We start from the raw sequence: 24,054 nt of genomic DNA, 5'->3' as shown, positions 1-24,054 counted from the left end.
AATAAACTTTTAATAAAATAATTATAGTACAGTATAGTAGTTTAATTTTTTTAAAATAAAAAGTTGGCATCCTATTTGGTAGTCATTTTTAAGTCCGTGCATTTTAAATTTATTGCTCTGTGATGTCCCAGAGTCTGGGAACTACTGATGGAAAAACTACAGACAGTAATAATGAAAATAGATATTCTTGATGGATACTATAGCCCTTTGATTTCTCTTATTGGGTATCTATTTGTCATGGTATATACACTGTATTGTGTTTATACCTTGTGTAGGGTCCCTGGCTTTATGGTTTTAGTTTCTTAGCTTTAGTTTTCTGTTTCCAGCTGCCTTACCTTGAAGACAAGAGTACTGATCCTTTTGCTTGGTAAATCCATATTATCGCTCTGTGCTGTCTCCTTTCCTGACTTTCCTTTCCCTGCCTTGTTGTGTCTTATTGGATTTCCCCCCCCCAAGAAGATATAATTATAATTGGCAGCCCATCTTTCTGCTTAGAGCACTGCTCCTGGCTCTGTAACCACGTATTGGTTTAACATCTGGTCTGGTCCAGTATAAAATCACCAATAACAGAATTTAATGATATTCTAATAGTATACAAGGCATTGTGTTAGATGCTACAGCAGCTAGCAAGATATGTGCCTGGTCTTAAGTAACTTGTAGTTTACTAAGAATATTAAGCACACACATAATTATGTATTCTTTTTTTCCTCTTTTAAAAATTTTGGTAAGACATATAACAAAAGTTGCCATCTTAATCATTTGTAAGTGTACAGTTCAGTGGTATTAAATACAGTACATTTACATTGTTGTGCAACCATCACCAGCATCCATCCCTGTAATTCTTTTCACCTTGTAAAACTGAAACTCTGTACCCTTTAAACAATAACTTCCAGTTCTCCCCTCCCCCAAGGCCTTGGCAGCCACCATCCTACTTTCTGTCTCTGAATTGAACTACTCCAGATACCTCATAGAAGTGGAATCATATAGTCTTTGTCTTTTCGTGACTGGTGTATTTCACTTAGCATAACGTGCTCAAAGTTCCATCATTTTGTAGCATATTACAGAATTTCCTTCTTTTAAAGCCTGAATGATATTCCATTGATTTTACTTATCCATTCATTCATTCATAGATAGATACTTGAGTTGATTCCACATATTAGCTGTTTTCTATAATGCTATTATTGCTGTGAATATGACTATACAAATATCTCTTCAAGCCCTTGCTTTCAGTGATTTTGATTATATACTTAGAAGTGGAATAGCTGGATCATATGGCAATTCTATGTTTACTTTTTTGAGGAAGCACCATACAATTTTCCACATCTACTATACCATTTTGTATTCCCACCAGCAGTGCAGAAGTGTTTCAGTTTCTCTGCATGGTCGCCGATACTTGCTGTTTTCTGTTTGTTTTTTGATAGTTTCCATACTAAGAGATATGAGGTGGTATCTGATTGTAGTTTTGATTCGTATTTCCTTAATTATTAGTGCTGTTGTGTATGTTTTCATGTGCATATTGACTATTCATATGTTTTCTTTGAAAAAATATCTATTCAAGTCTTGTGCATTTTTGAGTCTGTTTTTTGTAGGTGAGTTTTGGAGTTCTCTATGTATTCTCCATATTATCCCTTCTCGGGTAGATGATTTGCAAATATTATCTCTGATTCTGTGGGTTGCCTTTTTACTCTGGTAGTGTCTTTTAATGTAAAAAACTTAAAATTTTTCCTGAATTCCAGTATATCTTTTTTCTTTTGTTTCCTGTACCTTTGGTTTTATATCCAAGAAATCATTGCTAAATCCAATGTCATGAAAATTTTTTCCTATGCTTTCTTCTAAGAGTGTTATTATCTTAGGTCTTACATATAGATTGTTGATCCATTTTGAGTTGATTCTTGTATGTGGTTTTAGATAGGGGTCAAATTTTACTCTTTTGCATGTGAATGAATATACAGTTTTTCCAGCACCATTTGTTTAAAAGATTCTCATTGAATGATCTTGGCACCCTTGTCAAAAGTCATTGCACCACGTATGTGAGGTTATATATTAAGGCTATTTTATTTCATTGACTTATATGTCTATTTAGGCCATTACCACACTTTTTGTTAATGTAGCTTTGTAGAAAGCTTTGAAATAATAAAATGTGAATGCTTCAGTTTTTTTTTCCCAATATTGTTTTGCCTATTTGGGTCTCTTCAAATTTCATATGAATTTTAGGATGGGCTTTTCTATTTCTGCAAGAAACATCATTGGAATTTTGTTAGGGATTACATTTAATCTGTAGATTGCTTTGGGAAGTACTGACATTTCAAGTCTTTCAGTCATTGAATATGGGATGGTTTTCATTTATTTATATCTTTGTCAATTTCTTTCAGCAAAGCTTTATAATTTTATTGTATAAATTTTTCATCTCTTTGATTAAGTTAATTAAGTATTATATATTTTTAAGGCTATTGTAAATGGAATTGTTTTTGCAATTTCTTTTTCAAGTTTTTCATTGTTCATGAATAGAAATGCAACTGATTTTTTTGTGTATTTACTCTGTATCTTGCTACTTTGCTGAATTGATTTATTAGTTCTAACAGGTTTGTTTTTTTAATTTATAGATTTTCTGCATGTAAGATCATATCATCTGCAAACAGAAATAATTTTACTTCTTTTTAATTTAAATGCATTTTATTTCTTTTACTCTTCTACTTAGACTAGAACTTCTAGTACTATCTTGAAGAGAAGTAGTGAAAGTAGGCATCTTTGCCTTGTTTCTGATCTTAGAGGAAAAGCCTTGAGTCATTTATCATTCAGTATGATGTCACTGTGAGTTTTTTATATATGGCTTTTATTAGGTTGAGGATGTTTCTTTCATTTCTAATTTGATTGGTTTTATACTGAAAGGTTGTTGAATTTTGTCAAATGTCTTTTCTGCATTAATTGATATGATCTTGTGTTATTTTTTCTTCATTCTGTTGTGGCATATTACATTGATGGATTTCTGTATTTTGAGCCATCCTTGTATTCCAAGAGTACATCTCACTTGGTCATGGTGTATAATTATTTTAATATGTTGCTGAATTCTGTTTGCTAGTGTTTTGTTGACAATTTTTGCACCAGTGTTCATAAGATATTGGTCTGTACTTTTCTATTCTTGCAGTGTCTTTATCTGGCTTTAGTATTAAGGTAATTCTACTTTCATAGAATGAGTTAGGAAGTGTTTCTTCCTCTTCAATTTTTGTAAAAGTTAAAGAATGTTTAGTATTTGTTTTTCTCTATATGCTTAGTAGAATTCATCAGTGCAGTAATCAGGCTTTTTTCTCCTGTAAAAAAAATATCAGTATGGGTGAAATTTTAAAAGTCTAACTCTGATTTTTAAATTATTCCAGATCTTGTGATATCTAAAGATGCTCTCTAAAAGAAAAAAACACCTGAATATATTAAAACTTTTTGTTTTCATTTGTTTTATGTAGTTTAGTTATTAAGTTTACATGTATTATGCATTTGAACCCTTTGAAATATTTTAATTTGTGAAAATTAATTGTGATTTCATTCATTTATTTTCTGTAATTTAAAAAATATTCTACCACAGATGCTTTTTAAGGTTCTGGAGTTAAACTTCTAAATCAAATACTTAATCTGCCTCTGCTTTTGAGGTTTTTAGTTATTTCTTGGCCTGTGGCCAAATAACAACCAGTGCAAAGATTAGCCTGATGTACTAGCTTTATTCTTCCATCACAATAGTCTAGGTTTGTTCAGGATTTTGCATCATCCTTGCAGTTAGTTCAACAGCCATCCTCTTTTTGGTTTTGGCTTTCAACAGTCTACCTTCAAAGGTCTTTTGTTTTCTGACGGTTGAAGAAACTGGCTCAGTGTTACTCGTAGACAATTATTTAATTGTTTACAGATAACTGAAACTCTCAATGATGGTTTCTGTGGTGAATCCCTTTACTTCAGTGAAGGCTTGTCATGTTGAAATGATTGTTCATCATGATTTTTGATGATTGAGAAAATTGTTTTTAAACCAAATAGCATCAAAAATGTATTCTTTCCTGATTTTGTCCTGCTTATATTGTTCTTTTCTGATTTTGTCCTGCTTATAATGTGGATTATTAACAAATCTTTTTCCTTTTTAAACCTAAGACATAGCAGATTTAATGCTTGTTTGCTGCTGTTATAACATGCTTAAAGAAATACACTCTATAGAAATTTTCACTTTATTGAAATAATATAAATTATTTTGATAACTGCAAATAAGGATGAACCTATCTTATACAATAAAGAGTTTAGAACTTTAAAAATATATCACATCAACAACCCTAATTAACCCCAAGGGAGCAGTTTAGTGAAGAATATTTTGAATTCTTAATGTAATATTTATACTTATTGGTTTATGTTCATTATTGTCAATGTTTCTGATTATGACTTTGTTTTATTTAAACTTTATTAGTACATTTTCATGAGTGATTTTCCATGGGGGATACGTTTTCACTTTTATTAAGCGAACCAGTAGGAAAATATGATTTGTTTTCCACAGTTGATTTCAGCCAAACTATCAGTAACACATCTGTTTCATGAAGTTAAGTACACCTGGAACATGATAATGTATAATTATTTCCTTACAGAATTGGTTAGAACAGTCACATTAAACAACTATCAGCCAGCGTTTACTGATCACTTACCAAGTGCTTTACATGTGTTAATTCATTTAGGTTAAATGTTTAACATACATATTTTGCTTCTTTCCTCTTTCTATTTCCTTCCCCTTCTCCAGGCTGGTGTCCCTCAAGACAGTTACATTTAAGAAAGAGCCCGTTAGCCCTTGCCAGGTGGCTCAGTTGGTTAGAGCATCATCCTCTACATCAAAAAAGGTTGCGGGTTCAATTCTTGGTTGTGGCACATACTTAGGTTGCGAGTTCAGTTCCCAGGTGGGGTGCATACTGGAGGCACCCGATCAATGTTTCTCTCCCTTCCTCTCTCTCTAAAAATCAAAAAATATCCTCAGCTGAGGATTAGAACAAAGAAAAGAAATAGCCCAAGTCAGAAACAGGAGTAGCTTCTATTATGGTTGTCCACTTAGCCCAGTCATCATGGCTCAGCGGTTGAGTGTTGGCTTATGATCCAGTTGATCGGGGTTTGATTCCCGGTCAGGGCACATGCCTGAGTTGCTGGCTCGATCCCCAGTGGGGGGCGTGCAGGAGGCAACCGATCAATGACCCTCTCATCATTGATGTTTCTCTCTCTCCCTCTCCCTTCCTCTCTCTGAAATCAATAAAGATTGCCCGCTTAATTTATGGAGCTTTCCATTGATAATAGAATAAAAAAGAGGAAGGGATCAGACGTAAGTAGTATCAGGAGATAGAGCAGATTCCCTGGATGGATGCAGATTTAACTTGAGTGAGTGTCAATTATGATGGGGAATCACAGGTGAATGAATGGTGGGGCCTGCTGCATCGAGCAGATTACTGAGCCACTTGAGGAGAGAACTTCAATTGGCTTTGAGAAGCCGAGCGATGGAATTTTAAAAACATGGCAAGCCAGACAAGGTGATACTTTTTGCCAAAGAGCCAGCAGGAAGATGAAAAACAGAACCTGTAAACAGCAAGGCTGGAATAACTGGTTTGGGCCAGTGGATGGACAAGAAGCCTAGTCTTAGATTTCCAAAGAATAAAGGAGAGAAATACATGTTTTAAACAAAGAGCTTCATGCACATGATGAGTATTGGCTGTATCTTTGAATATATATGCTGTTACTTTATATCTCATGTCAGGTGATTGCTTATCTTACGGTTGTATCTTATCTACATTTGTATGTAGCTAGGATGTTTGATACAGATTTATTCTGGGGAGGCAGCCTGGTGTGAAAACAGCATGGAATTTGAAATTTGATAGGCCCAGATTTGAATTTCAGCTCTTGAGATTTGAGTTACAGGCCTTGGGCAAGCTACTTATTTCACCCCTATCCCCCAGTTTTACAGAGATGTGGTTGACATATAACACTGCTTAAGTTTAAGGTACAACATTATGATTTGATATATGTATATGTTGTGCAGTGTTTACCTCAATAAGTTTAGTTAACATCTAACACCCTACATAGTTACAAGTTTTCCCATAGTGATATGAACTTTTAAGATCTACTCTCTTAGCACCTTTCAAATGTAGTATGGTATTGGTAACCATAGTTACCCTGCTATATGTCACATCCCCAGAATTTATTTATCTTGTAAGTGGAAATTTGTACCTTCAGACCACCTTCACCCATTTCCCCCCCAACCCCCCCGGATCCCACCCTCTGGCAACCACTAATCTGTTCCCTATTTCTACAAGGGTTTTTTTTAAATTTCACATATAAGAGAGATCATATAGTATTTATCTTTATCAATCTGACTTATTTCACTAAGCATAATGCCATTGAGGTCCATCCATGTTATCACAAATGGCAGAATTTCCTTTTTTCTAGTTGAATAATATTCCATTGTATATATACATACACCACGTTTTTAAAAATCCACTTATCCATCCATGGTCACTTAGGTTGTTTCCATATCTTGGCTATTATAAATAATGCTACAATGAACATGTATCCTTTTGAGTTAGTGTTTTAAAAACTAAAATGTTGGTTTTACTCTTGTAATTTAAAAATATTATTTAAATAATTTTTCTTATTTTAAGATAAAAGAAACATGTATAATAAAATAGACCTGTGTTAAAATGATAAGGCTCAAGCCTTAGCCGTGTGGCTCAGTTGGTTGGAGCATTGTCCCGTACACCAAAAAGGTTGTGGGTTCGATTCCCAGTCAGGGCACATACCTAGGTTGTGCCCTAGGTTCGATCCCTGGTTGGGGCAGGACGGGAGGCAGCTGATATATGTTTCTGTCTCACATCTATGTTTCTTGGTCTCTCTCTTTCTCCCTTCCTGTCTCTCTAAAATCAATAAAAACATATCCTTGGGTGAAGATTTAAAAAAAAGATAAGACTCAACAACACTGAAAAACAAAACAAATCTCTTCAGGGATTCAGTTGCTCTAGGATGATAAATTTAATTAATTAAACATTAAATGAAAGTAGAATGGTAACACTAGCTTTAAAAAATAGAAAAATAGAATTATTTCCCAATAGTCTTTAGACATGATAAATAATTAATATAATGAATAACAAAGGTTTAAAAGATCACTTTACAAATGCTTTAAAATTTCAAAGTGAGAAAAATTGAACATTGGACTTGTTTAAATATTTTTTTTTCTGATTTCAAACAGTGAAAAATATGTGAAAATTTCTAAGGTTGTATTTTTTATGAAAATGCTATGTTGACTATTATCATGTCAGTTAAAAGTTAAATGAATATGCTTTGTCATTTCCAAATAATATGGTATGTATAGGAGATACTAAAATTTTAGTTTTATGATAGTCAAAGAAATGTCAATGGTTTAAAAATAGTGTGGGTCTTGAACTTCTTTTGGTTAATCATTCTAAGACTTCGTAAACTTTGTTCCACATGGATATGTGCATTTGAAGATAATATTACGTGATTTGGTGATTTGTACAACCATTCTTGAAAATGGTTGAAACTTAATTGCAGATTTCTGTGCCTGGTAGAAATAACATAAATATGAAGTATGGTAGATATTTGTTTTTTTATATCTCTTATATAAATTGCAAATATTACTAAAATAGCACTTTGGTGTGTTTTCTCCATGTTATACGTACACTGTCTTTAAAATTTGAGCCTTACTTACTGCTATCATTTGAACAGGTGTCTCAATGCTTGTACCTACTGCAAAACCAAACACGCCAGAGGGAACTTGGCCAGTTATCCAATTGATGAACTAGTGGACAGAGCCAAACAGTCTTTTCAAGGTAAGAGTGCCTAGAATTATGTACAGTTTTAGTCTTAATAAATTACAGTAGTCTTCTAATTTGTTTTACTTTACATACATGCTTCTTTAGCCTTCTGAAGAGTTTACAAATATTTCAACTTATAAGATTCAGTCAATCAGGTTATAATATTCACACATTACTGTTCTTTAACCACTCTTTCATTTTTTTTATGACTCTAAGGTAAGTGACATGACTTAACTTTTATCACCTATCTTTCGATTCCATGGAAAAGACCAAAAAAAATTAAATCCATGACCTTTCGGTGTGTGTTAAGACTTTTGTGGACTGAATGATACATTTTTTAAGATTTCTGCCTCTTTCTTTGGTCATTTCTGGACCATTAGAAAATAGAGGGAATAAGGACCTCCCAGTCTTGAAGGGAGAAGGTAGATTTTACTGTCGGCCAATAAAAATAGGCTTCCTTATCCACAGGACTATTGGACCAGTAAGGAGTGGTACTGGTAGAGAGCCCTAAAGAGAATGATTCCTTGTGTGGGTGGCGAGCTATTTCTGAATCATCACTTGCTGGAAAATGTGATTGTCTAGGTATCTCTCAGCACAAAACAAGACTTATCTTTTACATGAGTCACAGTTGTCTTGGTTGACACATAACTGCTTAAACCTAAACTTCCCTTTTTGTCTTTGTTTATAATATGTGTATATAACATCAGTGTGTTTTTACACCCAACATGAGATAATCTATTGTCTCATAATCTTGTGGGTTAAGAGTTACTGGCAATGTACTTTTCCTTTTAGCAAGTACCTTGGAGTGCTACTTTCAGTACTTCACAGCCTGAATCTCAGCGAGTACGAGTTCCAAACACATTTCTTTATTTAGTCTGCGTAAAGCTTTTATCAACATGAATTTGGAATACTCTTAATAATAGTGAGAAAAATAACCTTGGTTGATTTATTAAGACCTCCCAATAATTTTTTTCTACTTTTATATTCTTAACTCAGTTGGTCCATTCTTCTGTTCCCATTCAACTTGTATTAAACAAGAAATGAAAGGAAACTCACTGACCCTTGCTAGTGTCCTGTTTTAGAGTGAGGCAGTTATCTAATCCAAGGAAAAGTCTGAGTGGTAGTTTTTGTTTTTTTTCAATCCTCACCCAAGGATATTTTATTCCATTGCTTTTCAGAGAGGGAAGGGATAGAGCTAGAAAAACATCGATGTGAGCTCTCTCGTCGATTGTTTGCCTACTGCACTTTCCCTGACCAGAGCTGGGGGTCGAGCCTGCAACTGAGGTGTGTGCCCTTGGCTGGAATCGAACCTGGGACCCTTCAGTCCACAGGCTGGTGCTCTAACCACTGGGCAAAACTGGCTAGGGCAGGGTGGTAGTCTTTTCTACCACAGCTATGTTAAGGATTTTTCAGAAAGGGCATACATTTTCACAGAAACCAAATATATTTTAAAAATGATGCTTTTTCTGGCATTTTTACATGGTGTTTTTTTTTTTTTTAATGTATTTGTTGGTTAATGGAGATATTAAAATTAGATGATCTATCCACCAAACACTGCAAATTCGAAAGCGTACAAATCAGTTTCTTTGAGGCACTTTTTAAACATTATGCATTTCTAAGTGCAACTACATATAACTCTTACAAATCTTCTCATGCCTGGTTGGTGCAGCTCAGTGGTTAAGTGTCGACCCATGAACCAAGAGGTTACCAGTTCGATTTCCAGTCAGGGCACATGCCCGGGTTGTGGGCTCAGTCCCCAGTGAGGAGCGTGTAGGAGGCAGCCGATCGATGTTTCTCTCTCATCGATGTTCCTGTCTCATGATCCCTCTGCCTTCCTCTCGCCCTCATATCAGTATAAACATATATATTTTAAATCTACTCATTTTACTCTGAAAATTTGTTTGAAAAATATAAAACTGTTAAATCACCATGTGGGAAATGAAAGTATTCTGTTGGCTCCTTCCTATCTGTCCTCATCTGTAACCTGTATAACACTTTGGTATGACTGCTTCATGACAGCATGGACACACTTGTGTATTATATGTGACTTGAGGGAGAAAAAGGAATAAATATAGTTTTTATAAAATGATTACAGAATTACTCTCTATATATCCAACAAACTTAGCTCTCTGGCTATCTTTAGAAATGCCCTCTGAGCAGCAGAGATACAGTGTGTTGCTTCTATCAGACTTTAATGGGCCGATAACACTGACACACCAAAGTGAGTGGGGCTAGTTAAGGTGAGTGGGTCAAAGACTGAATAGTAGAGGTTAGGGGTAACTTAGTGGTGATTTATAGAGAAAGTATTAGGAGGGATTTACTTAGTATTAATTTCATCATCATCATCATCATCATTAGTAGACATGTATTTGTCTTTTTATTTCCAGCTGTGGAATGTTTGCGATGTAAGGTTTTCCTGTTGTCTTGTTATTTGAATATTAGAGTTGAAACTGAACGCTGGTTTTTGGACTAGTGGGCTCATTTGCTTCATATATGGTACTGTTACTAAAACGTTGAGGTCATAACTTTCTAGATAAGCCATTGTATGTATTTAGGAAAATTTTAAGTTGTCAAGTATTTGATGATCTTTGCTTTAAGAGAATTTGAGTTTGAAACAGCCGTCTGCTGCTTATCAGCCGCATCATCTGAACAAGGTACATGACCTCTCCGAGCCAAGCTTTTCTTATTACTGTGACATTTAGTGTTGTTTCTTGTTAGAATTTGAGATAACTTATGTGAAGTGATTACCTGTGTCCTTATTATGAAAAAGGCATGTTACTTAAACTGAAGGAATTTCAAATGAATCCAAATAGAGAAGTTTTCATTTGGAGTGAGAATACTGGAATATCTGTAACAAACATTAATGACTAAATCAAATGACAGACTTTCTTTTGCTTTTAAAATATGTTCTATGAAAGATGTCTCTATAGATGGAAACTACTCAATATGACAATTGCCTTTCATTTACTTAATTTTAGAAAAGTAAATTCGTGCTAAGAATCGCCTTATAACCCCTTTCTACTATGGGAAATAACAGTCTATAGCTCACATTTTAAAGACATTGAGTTAGTTTATTATCTCTTTTTTTCTGTAAAGACAATTTTGTTGTTGTTGTTTTTTTAATGCTCACCCAAGGATAATTTGTCCATTGCTTTTCAGAGAGAGTGGTAGGGAGAGAGAGAGAGAAAAAAAAATCTGTGTGAGAGACACATCGATTGGTTGCCTCCTGCGTGCACTCCGATCAGGGCTGAGGACAAGCCTGCAACTGAGGTGCGTGCCCTTGGCCAGAAGCAAACCTGGGACCCTTCAGTCCATGGGTCGATGCTCTAACCACTGAGCCAAACTGGCAAGGGCGACAATGTGGTTTTAATGGTCTTACAGAATTTCTATGTTGCAGCTTTAAAATTATGAAGAATAATTGTGAGGGTAAATATAAGAGAAGAAATAACCCATTTTCTTAGTTTTATGATTTTGCATATTTAGTTCCTTTAATAACTCAGATGTTAGGAATATTCTTTGAGCCACAACGCCTTAAATTCTGCATTGTACTATTATGAAATTATCTGTCCTATAATAAATAAAGATTAATAAATATTACTCTTTGAAAGGTTATGTTAAGATTAAATATGCTGCCAATAAATTTTAGCACTCTGTTTAAAGTCAGTGGAAATTAAATTTGCCATCCTGAAAATTACATTTGCTTTCTTTCTTCTACTTAAATTTTTTTAATGACTATGCAGAAATACAAAGTGCTTTTCAAAAAACTCTAAACCAATTGTGGAATGGAGATTAGAACCCAGGTTGCTTGTCATGATACAGTGAGATCACAATTTCTTTCTGAATAGCATACTTATGAAACATTTTATATTCATAAAAGTGTATTTCTTAGCAGTCTAATGAATGTGAAGAGACTAAGAGCTAACCCAAAGGCAAGGAAGCGTTGAGAAGAGATTCGTGAAATCGTTCTGAATGTAAAGTGGTTTCCTAGAGCACTAAAAATATGCCAACTATACATTCAGGTGCCGAAAAACGAGAAAGGCAGTTCATTAACTTCTGAATGAATTGGATTAAAGTCACAATTATTTATATTTTGAAATAGAAACTTTAGTTTACCTTTTACGTATGTGTTTGTATGTGTGTATGTGTGTGTATGTAATTTCTGTTTAATTGGTTTCCTGGCTTTTTTTCTTTTTCTCTTCCTGAACCTAGACCCCTTGACATTTTCTTCGACTATTTTTACCTTCTCGATGTGTTTATCATTTTTGTGGGCAGTTCTGCATATGAGTAAAGATTTACCAGGTAACTTCTGGGTATCATCTCATCATTCTAACATACTGCTGAGAAACCGTCCCCGCTACTTCCTCACCTCTGACGAGATTCAGGCTTTAAAAATTCCTAGGCGTAGTGGTGTCTGGGGGCCGAAGTTTGACATGGTTGCATTTTAGATATCTAGAAAAACATGTCAAGCAATGGCCAAGACTTTGTTGAGGCCAGAATGAATTTACAAGCTAGTGTTTTCTAGCATATATGTATTGATTTTTCTCTAGCAGCTAATCAATCAGTTTCAGTGGTATAAGTGATGGAACAAACCTTTTTAAGTGTGCTGGGTGAGTGGTGTGGAAACAACACCTTTCACTGCTGTCTCTGGAATCAAAATGTAGAGATGATGGATGAGCTGTTTTCATAGCTATCGAGTGCTTTTCTAGATCTCATTTGTGTGCTGTTACTCTTTTTGTCCCTTATAAATCTGAAAAAAACCTTGCAAGATAAGTGGCATAAACCAGTTATAGGAAGGTAAATAAATTAAGGTGAAATATTCAAAGTAGGGAGAAAATTTCTTGGTGCTCAGAGATTTTAGTATTGATGTTGGAATTTTAAAAGATGAATTGTTTTATTTCAAGACTTGCAAAGATAACCATCTGTTGTGTATAAGAGTAATTGTGAAATGCAACTGAGAAACATTGCTTCCTACTCTTTTAGATCTGAAGGGATATGAGCGATACTTGATTTTCTGATGCATACACTTCAGATTGTTGAGTTGTACAGTTTACATCAGGCCGCATTTGACTGATAACCTTTAGCAAGGATTACTATATACTGATTTTGATCTAAGATAAAAAAAGAGACCCATAATTGCATCCTATTAATTTATAAGGCAGTTATTTAAATCTCTTTCATTTCTTTATTTTTTCACTTGTGCTCTGTTCAAATAAAACCGAAAACTCTATTTCTTCTAAAGGATTAATAATGTTAATTTACATGTTTTTATGTACATTGTTAGCTTCCAAAAAAATGATTTCTGACAGCTTATATTAAATGATTGTCTGTAATAGACTGTGAAAATGGGAGCTGTATAAAATGCTGTATGGTGTTTGGAACGAGGGCAGGTGTTGTTACCAACTGTTGAGTCCTGGCTCTCTGGAAGAATAAGGGCGTGGTGTAACGGATAGAATTTGAGATGCGCGTGTAAAAAGCCGTATGCAGTTTATAATGAGAAAGGTACCTATTCCTAGGCTGTAAACACTAAGAAGAATTATTTTTATTCTTCCTTTTCTAAGAGATACTGAATAATAAAATAGAAATGCCTTCTGCTGCTAATATATAGACATTCAAGGTATAGCCTCTACATGGCCTTCTGTTAATTCTTACAAAACCCAAAAATATTAAGTTGTAACTTATAAAAAGATTTTAATTGGAGAGCTTGGTAAATGCATGTAATGTATATAACTTGATAGGGGGACATGGTGCCTAAATGGCTGCTTATCAGACATTCATTCAGTTTAAATAAGCTGAGATTATTCAGTGTGATTTTGGAGAATGCTTGTTAAACCTTTCTGTGGAAATGCAGAGTACAGTTTACCTTCCTTTAGTTTACTCAGACCTCTTAGTTTGTATGCCAGTGGTGTTCAAACCTTTCTCCAAATGAAATTTGAAAGGTAAAAGCAGAACAGCCCTGGTTAAAGTAGATCGGTGCCCTATTTAATGAGCTTTTCTTTTTTTTAACCTCTGAGGCCTTTCCTCAGAACTCTTAGGATCCAGCCTGAATTGGCCAGTTTAGATTAGTATTTCTCTGATGTATTCCTTAACACACCAATTTAGGGGTGGCAGACATTTTTCTTAAAGGGCCTGATAGTAAATATTTTAGGCTCTGTGGATCATAAGGTTCTGTTGCAACTGTTCATTTTGGCCCTCATAGCATGCATGCAGCCACAGACGATACATAAATGAATGGGTGTGGCTGTGTTCCAATAAAGCTTTATTTATAATAGGAGTCATGATGAAAAGGTTCAGTGGTCCACTTTGAGGAAAGCTAACTTAAATAAGACTCTTTATGGGAACTTCCTGCTGTCTCTAATATGCTCATGTAGATCATAAATCCACCAGAGAAGGATATTGTCTTTAGGAACTAATGCTTATCTGGAAAAGATCAGTGTTCTCGGTGTGGCTGTTCACTGTAGTCACTTGGCAGTTTACGTCTGTGTCCCATTTCTAACAGTTGCACCACAATTTCTGTGGATAGAGGGGTTGTGGGGGCTGCATTTTCTAAAATACTCTATAGGTGATTCTAATGTATAGCCAGAGTTGAAAGCTAGAATTGAGAACCACTAGTTTAGGTAAACTTTTGGTTGAAGCTGTAAGGTGAACTGACCCTTTCAACCTTCATTGGGAGGGATTGGGAGGAAGAAGCCCTGGTTGATTAGTCAACAGTGAGCCAGGATAAGGGGTTGGAGGGGCAACTCAGTGTTGTCACTCGCTGACCCACTTGGTAGTTGATGGATGGTTTTGAAATCCAAAGATGCTAATTTAAGTTAAAAGGCTCAATGATTTTTGTTATCCCCAAAGTATCACTGAAGAGTCAACTGCCATTTACGGGGTATTTACTATGCTGTGTGAGAATTAAAAAAATGAAAAGGGCATGGTCCTTCTCTTCAAAGAACTCCCCCTGGTTTAGAAGGACAGAGTGGCACGTTGGACTAATGGATATTAAAGGACACAGAAGCAGGAAGCAAGTCTTCAGTTTACAAAAATCATTGAGCCTTTTTACTTAAACACGCACCTTTGGATTTGAAAACATCCGTTATCCGCCTGGGGTCGTGTTGTTTCAGCAAGCCGACGACACTGCTGCCTCTCCACCTTCCCTGCCTCCTGGTGGTCACTGATCCGCCGGGGCTCTTCCTCGGAATCCCTCAGCACATAGTCCTGGTTAGCCACTGCGTGTGATTATGCTTAGTATTCTGGGTGAAGTCTGCCTGCCGTTCTGAACCTTGAGGTTTGTGTGATGCTAGAGGTCTATGAAAAAAAGAAAGAAATCAAATAATGAGTCTTTAACGGAAGTTTACAGTTGGAATTATATGGTTGTTATTTTTCCATTCATTCAACAAATATTTACTGAGCCTTTATTTAGAAACAGTTCATGTTTCTGCTAATAGGCACCTGCTTTAGAAAAGTGGGGAAAAGAGTACATTATTATAATCAGCCTTTGATTACTTCTTCCAATAAGATAGGCCACTAGGTAAGGTTTGCTGATAGTTGAGCAAACAGCTTCTCCTCACTGTGGGAAACAAGGATTCAGTCCCAAGGCTGTTTTACAAAATGACACTTGTTCAGAATTCTCTGAGTTTTCATAGTTCAGAGTGCATATAATCTAACATACAGCAAATTTGGAGGTTCTGGGAATACCTTCTTGTATCCATCCTTAGGAAAATGAGAGTAATTAACCCCCCACCCCACTGTTCCTGGAGATTTTTATTCTTTTCCTCTATTGTGTCCTACAAAACAACTTGTAAATATGCAAATAAGTTTAATAAAGAAAATAACAAGATCTGGGAAGACAGTTGAGAATAGCAAAGTCAAGGCTGGGTGTGGGTTCAGAACACAGGGAACCAGGCCGTAGTCACATAGGCAGTTTTTACTCGGAACTTTCTGAAAGCTTCTTGTCCCCATGAGGAAAAACCAAAGAGCTTGGCTTTAGATTTGAAAGAACATTTTCACACGGACTTCATATAGTGAGTACTGAGAGATGTAGTAGGTCTCAACAGCATCCCTTTAACATTCAGATTCACATACTGTGTTTCTTAAAGTTGTGTATCTTGGCATTCCTTCTTAAAACTTGCACCCATGCCTGGAAAAACATACACTCTGAAGGATATCTTGGGAGGCTAAGACAATACATTCCACGTATTTGTGACTCTCTAGTGATCCGGCCCCACTCCTGTAGCCATTGGTCACCAGAAAGGCACCCCTTTAAGCTAATAATAGCTCAGGGGGTTGCTTGCACACACTAGGTCCTTTGGTGAGGTGGTACATCAGGGTGCAGGAAGAAGAATCTAGAATTTGTATTTTCTCTTCCTTTAAAACTTTCTTTTTTTAATATATTTTGTATTGTACATAATATAATGAATAACTATATATTCGTGCAGATGTATTCTTAAGTTCTTTGTTTATTGTGTATAATTAAGATTTTATTGCTTATTAGCTAGGTCATTCCATACATTTTTAAATAAACAGTTTGAGAAAATATACTTATTCTTAGAATCTTTAATGGATTCAGGAAGTGATTTTTCAAAACGTGGCGACCCCTGGTGTAGAGAACAAATGGCCTGCCCATTTTCTACTGTAACCCAGCTCTTTCAGCCAGACATGAGCTGAGTAGGGCAGCAGAGGTCTTTGCTCTCGGTCAAGGTCCCAAAGTGCCCGCATTCTGTTTTGATTGAGTGCAAATCCATCTGCTTTTGAGATCAAATAAGCAGATAATGAAGTTTATGCCCTTTGGAGGAAAACTGAAGTACTTGAGGGAGGCTTCTGCCAAGCATCTCTGCTCAGGGGCGGAGGGATTATCCTCTAGCACATGTTCCCCCTTCTTCCCATCTGTGGTTTAGGTCACCGGAGGACTGAGCCAGAGGGCACTGGATCAGGCATCTGCGACAGTGCGTAGATGGGTTTAGTAGGTGCTCAGTAAATGTGGAATGAGTGGCTAATCCTGAATTGATTATGCCTGATGAAATTCCATGTGCAACTTGGAACCTATAATGAAAACATAGCCTGGGAAAGCTATATGTCTAAAGTGGGCAGGAGATCTTGCTTCGTGTCAGCTGCTCTTCAGGCACAATTGAGTTCTGGGTCTTATAACACAGGCTTGGTTTTATGACATCAGATATTTAGCGGTGGTGGCTTTCCAAGATTTGCAACAGAAAAATTACTTACATATGGAAATTGTTTCCTGATGTTAACAGGTGTCTGTCATTTCACTAAATGGGTATATCCACTTAGAGCCACATTTACAATTATAAATAAATATATATGTATTTGCTTTGATATTTTTCTTTTACAAAACAATTCTACAAATGATTTTTTTGTGACAAGGGGACAAAAGTTAACCAAGGGTTTGCTTTCAGAGTTTGAACTGAGGCTGGTCTGTCTCTGGGATCATTTTGGTGAACTTTAAAGGCTGCATGTTAGTTTTGGAAGGTTGTTTAATGGAATTTTAATAGCCCTGGAATGATGTGAAAGTGATACCGCTACCTGGTGGTTTGTAAACCTGACCTTTGCGAGATGTTTTCTGGGCAAAAGTACTACTTTATGATGCCAACAGCTTTTATTGATTCTGCAGAGTCTGCAGTTTTCTAACACTGGCTGTCAATTCATTCCAGCTGAAAAATTATTAAATTTCTTCTCCTGCTTGTGTGGATATTAAATTGCAGTAAACATACTTGCACAATGTCAGGTACGGTGAACACAATTTTCTGCATGAAAAAAAATGTTTGTTAGTGAGACCTTGGCTGTTCTGCAGAGGTTATAAATTTTTTTATTTCTTTTTATTTGTTGCTTTCAGTTATATATTTTTTATTTCTCTTGGTGAGTTCCAGCACATTTCTTGTGATTTGTAATATAAGAAAGAAAAGTTTGATTTAGATTGCTGACTTTAAAAAATATGCCCTTTAGTTAATCATTTCTGGTACTGTCAACAAAAGAACGGTGAGAACCTGGGGGTGAGAGGATTTAACCAGTGAAAATATAATTGGGGAAAGGGAGGCAGATCTGATGAAAGGATGAATGGAATGGGTAAGGGAAGGAGGGAGTGACTGGATGACTGTACACTCCACAGTGCTCTTTTTGATTTGTTGAATTTTAGTTAAGGAAGGTAGCCAGTGGTGAGACAGTAATCATTTATTGGACATGGGTCTTAAACTTCACTGTTTCTGAGAGTAATCTCTGTACCAATGGTGGGGGGTGTTCAGAATGCAAATATCTGGCCAGATTCCCAATTCAGTAGGTTTGACATGAGCCCAGGAATTTGCATTTTCAAAGGTATCACTGCAAACAACTCCGATGTAGGTGTGTGAGGACCACCTCTAGAAACTTTTGTCTAGAGAACTTTCTTGATTAAATACACTGAGTCATTTGATCAAAATAGTGAGTGGAAGTGGAGAAAAAACGTACTATTTATGTGAGGAAATAAAGTAAAAATCTGGGCTTGTTTTTTCCATATAATAGATGAACATGTGGACCAACTCCACTTTTCCCACACCAGGACTTTCATCAGGGTACCTTGGGATGCTTTCAAATACAGTTTCCTAGACTGTACCTCAAAATATTCTGATTCTGTGAGCTAGGCTAAAGACTGGAGATATGTCTGTTTTTTAAGCAGTCTAGTTCTTTTTTATTGTTGTTAATCCTCACCTGAGAATATTTTTTCCATTGACTTAGAGTGGAAGGGAGGGACAGAGAGAAACATGGATGTGAGAGAGACACATGGATTGGTTGCCTCCGGCACATGCCCTGACGGGCCGGGGATCGAACTTGCAACCCAAGTACGTGCCCTTGAAGGGGAATCGAACCTGTGACCCTTCAGTGTCCTGGCTGATGCTTTAACCACTGAGCCACACTGGCCAGGACGGCAGTGTAGTTCTTTTTATCTATATGTTTATATAGATTTCCCCCCTTTTTAAGTACCACTTTTATTTTGTACAGTTTGCGTTGGGCATTTCAGTGCAGAAAGAATATCACACTGTTACTTGACTAAGATATGGGAAACTGAAACATCACTACTTGAAACGTCTGATAAACTAAAACTTATTTGTATCTAACTTTGGAATTGGTGGATTCTGTTTGATCATACCATAGCCTGATATTCTGAGAATTTACTTTTAACATAATAAATTATATTATGAAGATTTCTTCAGGAGAAATCTGGAAGCCACCTGGCTTTCCCTATTCTGTTTCCTGCCTAGCCCTGTAGTTTTAATTACAATTTTATGAGTAAATCAAATAAGTGCAGAGAAGGAGGCAATCTGCTATTATCTTTAGGCTTTCATTTCCAGATGAGGATCATGATGCCTAAGGAGGATAAGTGACACCCCTAAGCTCTTGTCCATCCCCCCAGATCCCTTACCACTGCTTAGAAAGACAATTCGGGGTATAAAGGTGGGAGAAGACATGTGAGTAGGAGAAGTGTAGGGAGTGACTAAGTGGTGGCCTCTCAGAAGGAGAGAGACTTAAGTCCTTGAAGAATGGTTTGCATTTGGAGGAAATATAGCTCAACTTTGGATCCAAGTCCACGAGGCCCCACATGATCAGACTGCACTCTGCATTCCACACGCCTCTGGTGCCGCTGTCCCCTAACCTCATGCCATCCAGCTGTTCTTCCTTAGTTCCTTGAATGCAGCCCCTGCTCTCCCCCTTTTTCTGAAAGATTTTACCTGTGGGCTTTGCATGGCTGTCTCTTTCATATTAAAGTATCAGCTCCTCACAGGGCCCTTCTCTGACCAACCTTTTAAGGGAGTCTTTTCCCTCTCATCCTGTATCGTATCACTGATCATTTCCTCCAAAACACTTAAAATAATTTGTACTTTACAGCTGCTTGTTTCTTTATTTCTTTAAAAAAATTAAAATTTTTTTTCAGTTACATTTGACATTCAGTGTTATTTTGTATTAGTTTCATGTGTGCAGCATAGTGGTTAGATAATCATATACTTTATCAGGTGTTCTCTGTGATATTTTCAGTATCCACCTGGCACCATAGATAGTTATTACAATATTATCGACTATATTCCCTATGCTGTTGTTGTACTTTTACATCCCCATGACTGTTTTGTAACTACCAATCTGTACTTCTCAATCCCTTGACCTTTTTCTTTAGTTCCTCTTTATCCAGAAAAATTGGTGAAAATGCCTGTTTAATTCATCACTGGAGTTTAGAGCGTGGCATAGCACAGGGCATATAGCGGGCCTATAGTAAATATCCATTGAATGAAGGCATAAATAAAAATTATAACTTATAAATTAATAGAATTCTATGAAATTTAGATCTGTTTAAAAACATTCTTCATAATGAGATCTGTTTTAGAGCAAAGCATAAACAACATAAGCTATATAAATGGTTTTCTACATCTTCATCTTATTAGGAAAACATATCTGCTTTTCCTACAAACCCTTTGCAGTGGGTGTGAAGTGACAGGCATCGGTGCTGGGAATAGGGATAGTAGCGATGTTTCATGAGCCATGCTCGATACTGGGTGTGTGTTTGTGTATGTGCTGGAGTGCACACACATGCACACCTGTGTTACCTGATAAGTAGAATGATCAGAGCCCAGATCATTCTTGTGGAAATATGGTGGAACCCAAAGTCCAAACCCAGAAGAGTAGCCCAGAAAGTCATCAAAACAAAGAGATCTGAGTCAGAGTTCAGAGCTAGAGCATTAAACCAGAAGAGTGGAGAGAAAATAAACCCAAACACATGGAGAGTATATGGGAGAACGTCCCAGCTGATTAATTAGAATGGGGCCGTATTCCTTCTCACTTGCAAAGTGTTGGACTTCACCCATGGTTTAAAGGCTATGTGTGCAATGGACAAAGCCCACTTTTGGCATCAAAAATATTTGAAATATTTAAGTTTAGTTGACTGCTTATAGATTTTGTAGACATATTTTAAAAGAATCTAAGATTTAACAGATCTGGAGAATCACCAGTCCAGTGTCCTTCTCTTGTAATGGCATGTGGATAAACTATTGAAAATCCTTGTAGATTATTACATGGTGGCCCCCATTGGATCATGCCTCCCAGGATTCGTGCTCTGTGTAGATAGACCCCTGCCGCATTGACTGTCAGCTTGGCTATGTGTCTTGTTTTGGCCAGGGAACATTAGAAAACATGATGTGGGAGCTGTTCTTGTGGAGTGTGACTTGGAGCCCTGAGCCACCATCTGAGGAGGTCTGGCTACACTACCGGCAGTATCATATGGACAAAGAGAGGAGCATAGGCAGCCCACAGATATTCTGGCTTCCCAGCTGAGATGTGAACGAAGACATCATATTGAATGTTCCAGCCACTCCATTGATCAGAAGAACTGCCTAGATTACAGAATTGTGAGCAATAATCAATATTGTTTTAAGCCATTAACTTTTTATGTAGTATATTGTTCAGCAACAAGAATATTATTTTTTAAAATGTATTTTAATATTAAAATATAATAATGCCTTTATTATATTTACACTACCTTTTAAGATTAGCCAAATATATTCAGTGTTGTTTTTCATTAAACTAAATACAGTGGTAATACTAGGATTACGGTTTAAACAATTACTGGAATGTCACCAGGAACTATTAAGGAGAGAGAGAGCTAAAAATCAGAGCCATGTAGTTTATTGTCTACAATCTAGTAAGTGAGCCATTATATCACTGGGTGATAAGAGCAGTCATTCAGATAAAATCTAAAATGCTGTGGTATTTTGTTAGCTCTGTGGCCTTAAGAAAGCTGTTTAATCTCTCTCGGCCTCAGTTTTCCCATCTGGAAAACAAGGATAAAGCATTCTTATCAGATAATCCAAAAATTATGTATCAAGTATAATTTTGTTAATTATATTAAACAAAATAACTTAATGCTAAGCCAGTGATACTTTGAGAATACTTAAAAAATGGTTGCTTATTATTGTTGTTGTTTTTAACAATAATAAGACAGCAAGAAGGAGGAAGGGGAGCAGGAAAAAATAAGTTGCTACCTAAGAAAATGCTGTTTTTAAAAGAGTAGTTTACTGATTTTTAGAGAGAGAGGAAGAGAGGAGAGAGAGTGAGAAACATAGATGTGAGAGGCGCAACATTCTCTCCCTGCCTCCTGCACACCCCCGCTGGGGATCGAGCTGCAGCCCAGGTCTGTGTCTTTACGAGAATTGAACCGGCAACCTCCTGGTGCACGGAACGGATGCCCAGCCGTCTGAGCCACACCGGCCAGGGCACTGTTGCCATTTTACTTGACTTATTTTTCTTTCCAACTCTTCTGCATGCATTTGTGCACAAGCCCACATGCTTTCACATGCCTGTGCCTGGGCTGCTGTGAAGAAACACTGGACTAGAAATGTGCTTCTCACATTTAAAGTGCATGCAGATGACCTGGTGATTTTGTTAACATGCAAATTTTTTTCCCTAGGTTGTGGGTGGGGGCCTGGGAATCTTCATTTTAAGCTCCCAGGTGATGCTTATACTGCTGGTCCTTGGATCACACTGAGTAGAAAGGGCATAGAAGGTGACATGATATTCATGACCCTTTATATTTTGGCTTAAATCTCTTCTTCAGCCATCATCTCTCACCATTCTGCACCACGTTATTTGTTCTTCAGTAACAGAATGTTTCCTTCATACAAATGTGACAGTGCTTTCCAGGTCTAAAGTAATTTGTTTAAATGTTCATGTCTTCTGCTTTACCTCCTCTGTGATAAGGACTGCGTGGGTCTTACTTATCTTGATATCACAATTAATGTTCAAGTAAATGTCTTTTAAATGCATGCATGCATGCCCTTACCATTCTCTTAACTGGAAGCTTTCTCTTGACCAATTGGAAGTAGTGACTGTTTTCAGAAGGAACCTTCTAAATGTCTGGCTGTGAATCCTGGAGTTCGAAGGAATAGTCAGCCAGTGCCCTTGACTGGTAGTGAGAGAAAGACAGATTGTTCAGGAAAGGGCAGTGTGGATTGGGCACAGTTAAAACTGTTTTTTTGTGAATATTAATGTATACCCATGCCATGTATGTGAGCATATAATGACAAACTAGATAATATTTGATACAAAATAAATGCTGTATTTAGGAAATGTAGAAGAAAACTGTAATTAGCCCTAGCTGGTTTTGCTCAGTGGTCAGGGCCAGCCCATAGACTGAAGAATCTCAGGTTCGATTCCAGTCAAGGGCCTGTACCTCGGTTGCAGGCATGATCCCTGGCCCTGGTTGGGGTGCATGTGGGAGGCAACCAATTGATGTTCCTCTCTATCTCTCTTTCTCCCTTCCACCCTTCCACTCTCTCTGAGAAGCAATGGAAAAAATATCCTTGGGTGAAGATTAAAACAGAAAAGAAAAAGAAAACTGGAACTAAAAGGGTAATACCTGTTTTTGAAAAATTGGGTCGCTACAGAAGTCTAGAAGTGAATTTATTTCAGTTTTTACATCCATATTTGTTCATTCTGGCTATATCTGTGCTTTAAGTTTCAGCTTTGAAATAATTTAATTACAATGATCTGACCTTGATTTACAGCTGTACCCACTTGAAGATGCAGTTCACTATGTAATTAGTCTTAGTGACAAAAGGCGGATAGGAGAAACTTGGCACTGTGTTAAGTGGAGAATAAATTGAATAAATATTTTAAAAGTAATTTTTCTAGCTGTATTAGCCCAGCATTTGAATGTTTCCAGCAATATTATTTTAAATTTCCAAGCACTAAGTGCTCTTTGCAAGTTTGTAAATATTGCAATCACATGAAAATTTCTCTCTCCCTGGAATTTTGAAAATCTGAAATGTTTTTGCTCAGATTGACTAACATTTTGCATTTTATTGTATACACCTTGACCTAAAATGATGACATTTAAAACAGCTTACTTTGAGTAAATAGAGGAGAATGGTTGAGTTTTTTCCTAGCACATTAGCCAAGGTTAGTGTGCAATTTAATCTTATTACTGTTGCTTATTTATTTGTTTATTTAACAAACATCTGTCAAGTGCCTATTAAGTGGAGGATTTGTGAAAGTGAAATGCTGTTTACATTTTGTATTTTCTGTAGTGAATTCTGGGACATTAGAAGAAGCAATTTGTAATTTGTAATTATGACTTGATAGCAAGTTATGAAACGAATGTACATTTTTCTTCACTATCATATAGAACTTACTAAAATATAAGGTGCTACTTAAAGATAGCTGCCTTGTTGAGAATAATTTAAATAAAAGGAAAAGTAAATGGAAATTTGGACCA

General features: G+C 36.4%; 1 protein-coding gene across 5 annotated transcripts in view; it reads left to right on the top strand.

The window, feature by feature from the left end:
- CDKAL1 (CDKAL1 threonylcarbamoyladenosine tRNA methylthiotransferase) overlaps positions 1-24,054 on the top strand; it is a gene marked incomplete at its 5' end in the record, with an annotated part of 552,436 nt that overhangs the window by 238,517 nt on the left and 289,865 nt on the right. For all 5 annotated transcript variants that reach the window (XM_081143988.1, XM_081143989.1, XM_081143990.1 and 2 more), the window contains one exon: positions 7,738-7,841. In XM_081143988.1, coding sequence (XP_081000114.1) covers positions 7,738-7,841 — 104 coding nt within the window. The remainder of the gene's footprint in view (positions 1-7,737; positions 7,842-24,054) is intronic.

Source organism: Miniopterus schreibersii (assembly GCF_964146895.1).
Source record: "Miniopterus schreibersii genome assembly, chromosome: 8".
NCBI classification, from domain to species: domain Eukaryota; kingdom Metazoa; phylum Chordata; class Mammalia; order Chiroptera; family Miniopteridae; genus Miniopterus; species Miniopterus schreibersii.
The sequence above is the reverse complement of the archived record's forward strand: the minus strand, read 5'-3'. Positions and strand labels throughout refer to the sequence as shown.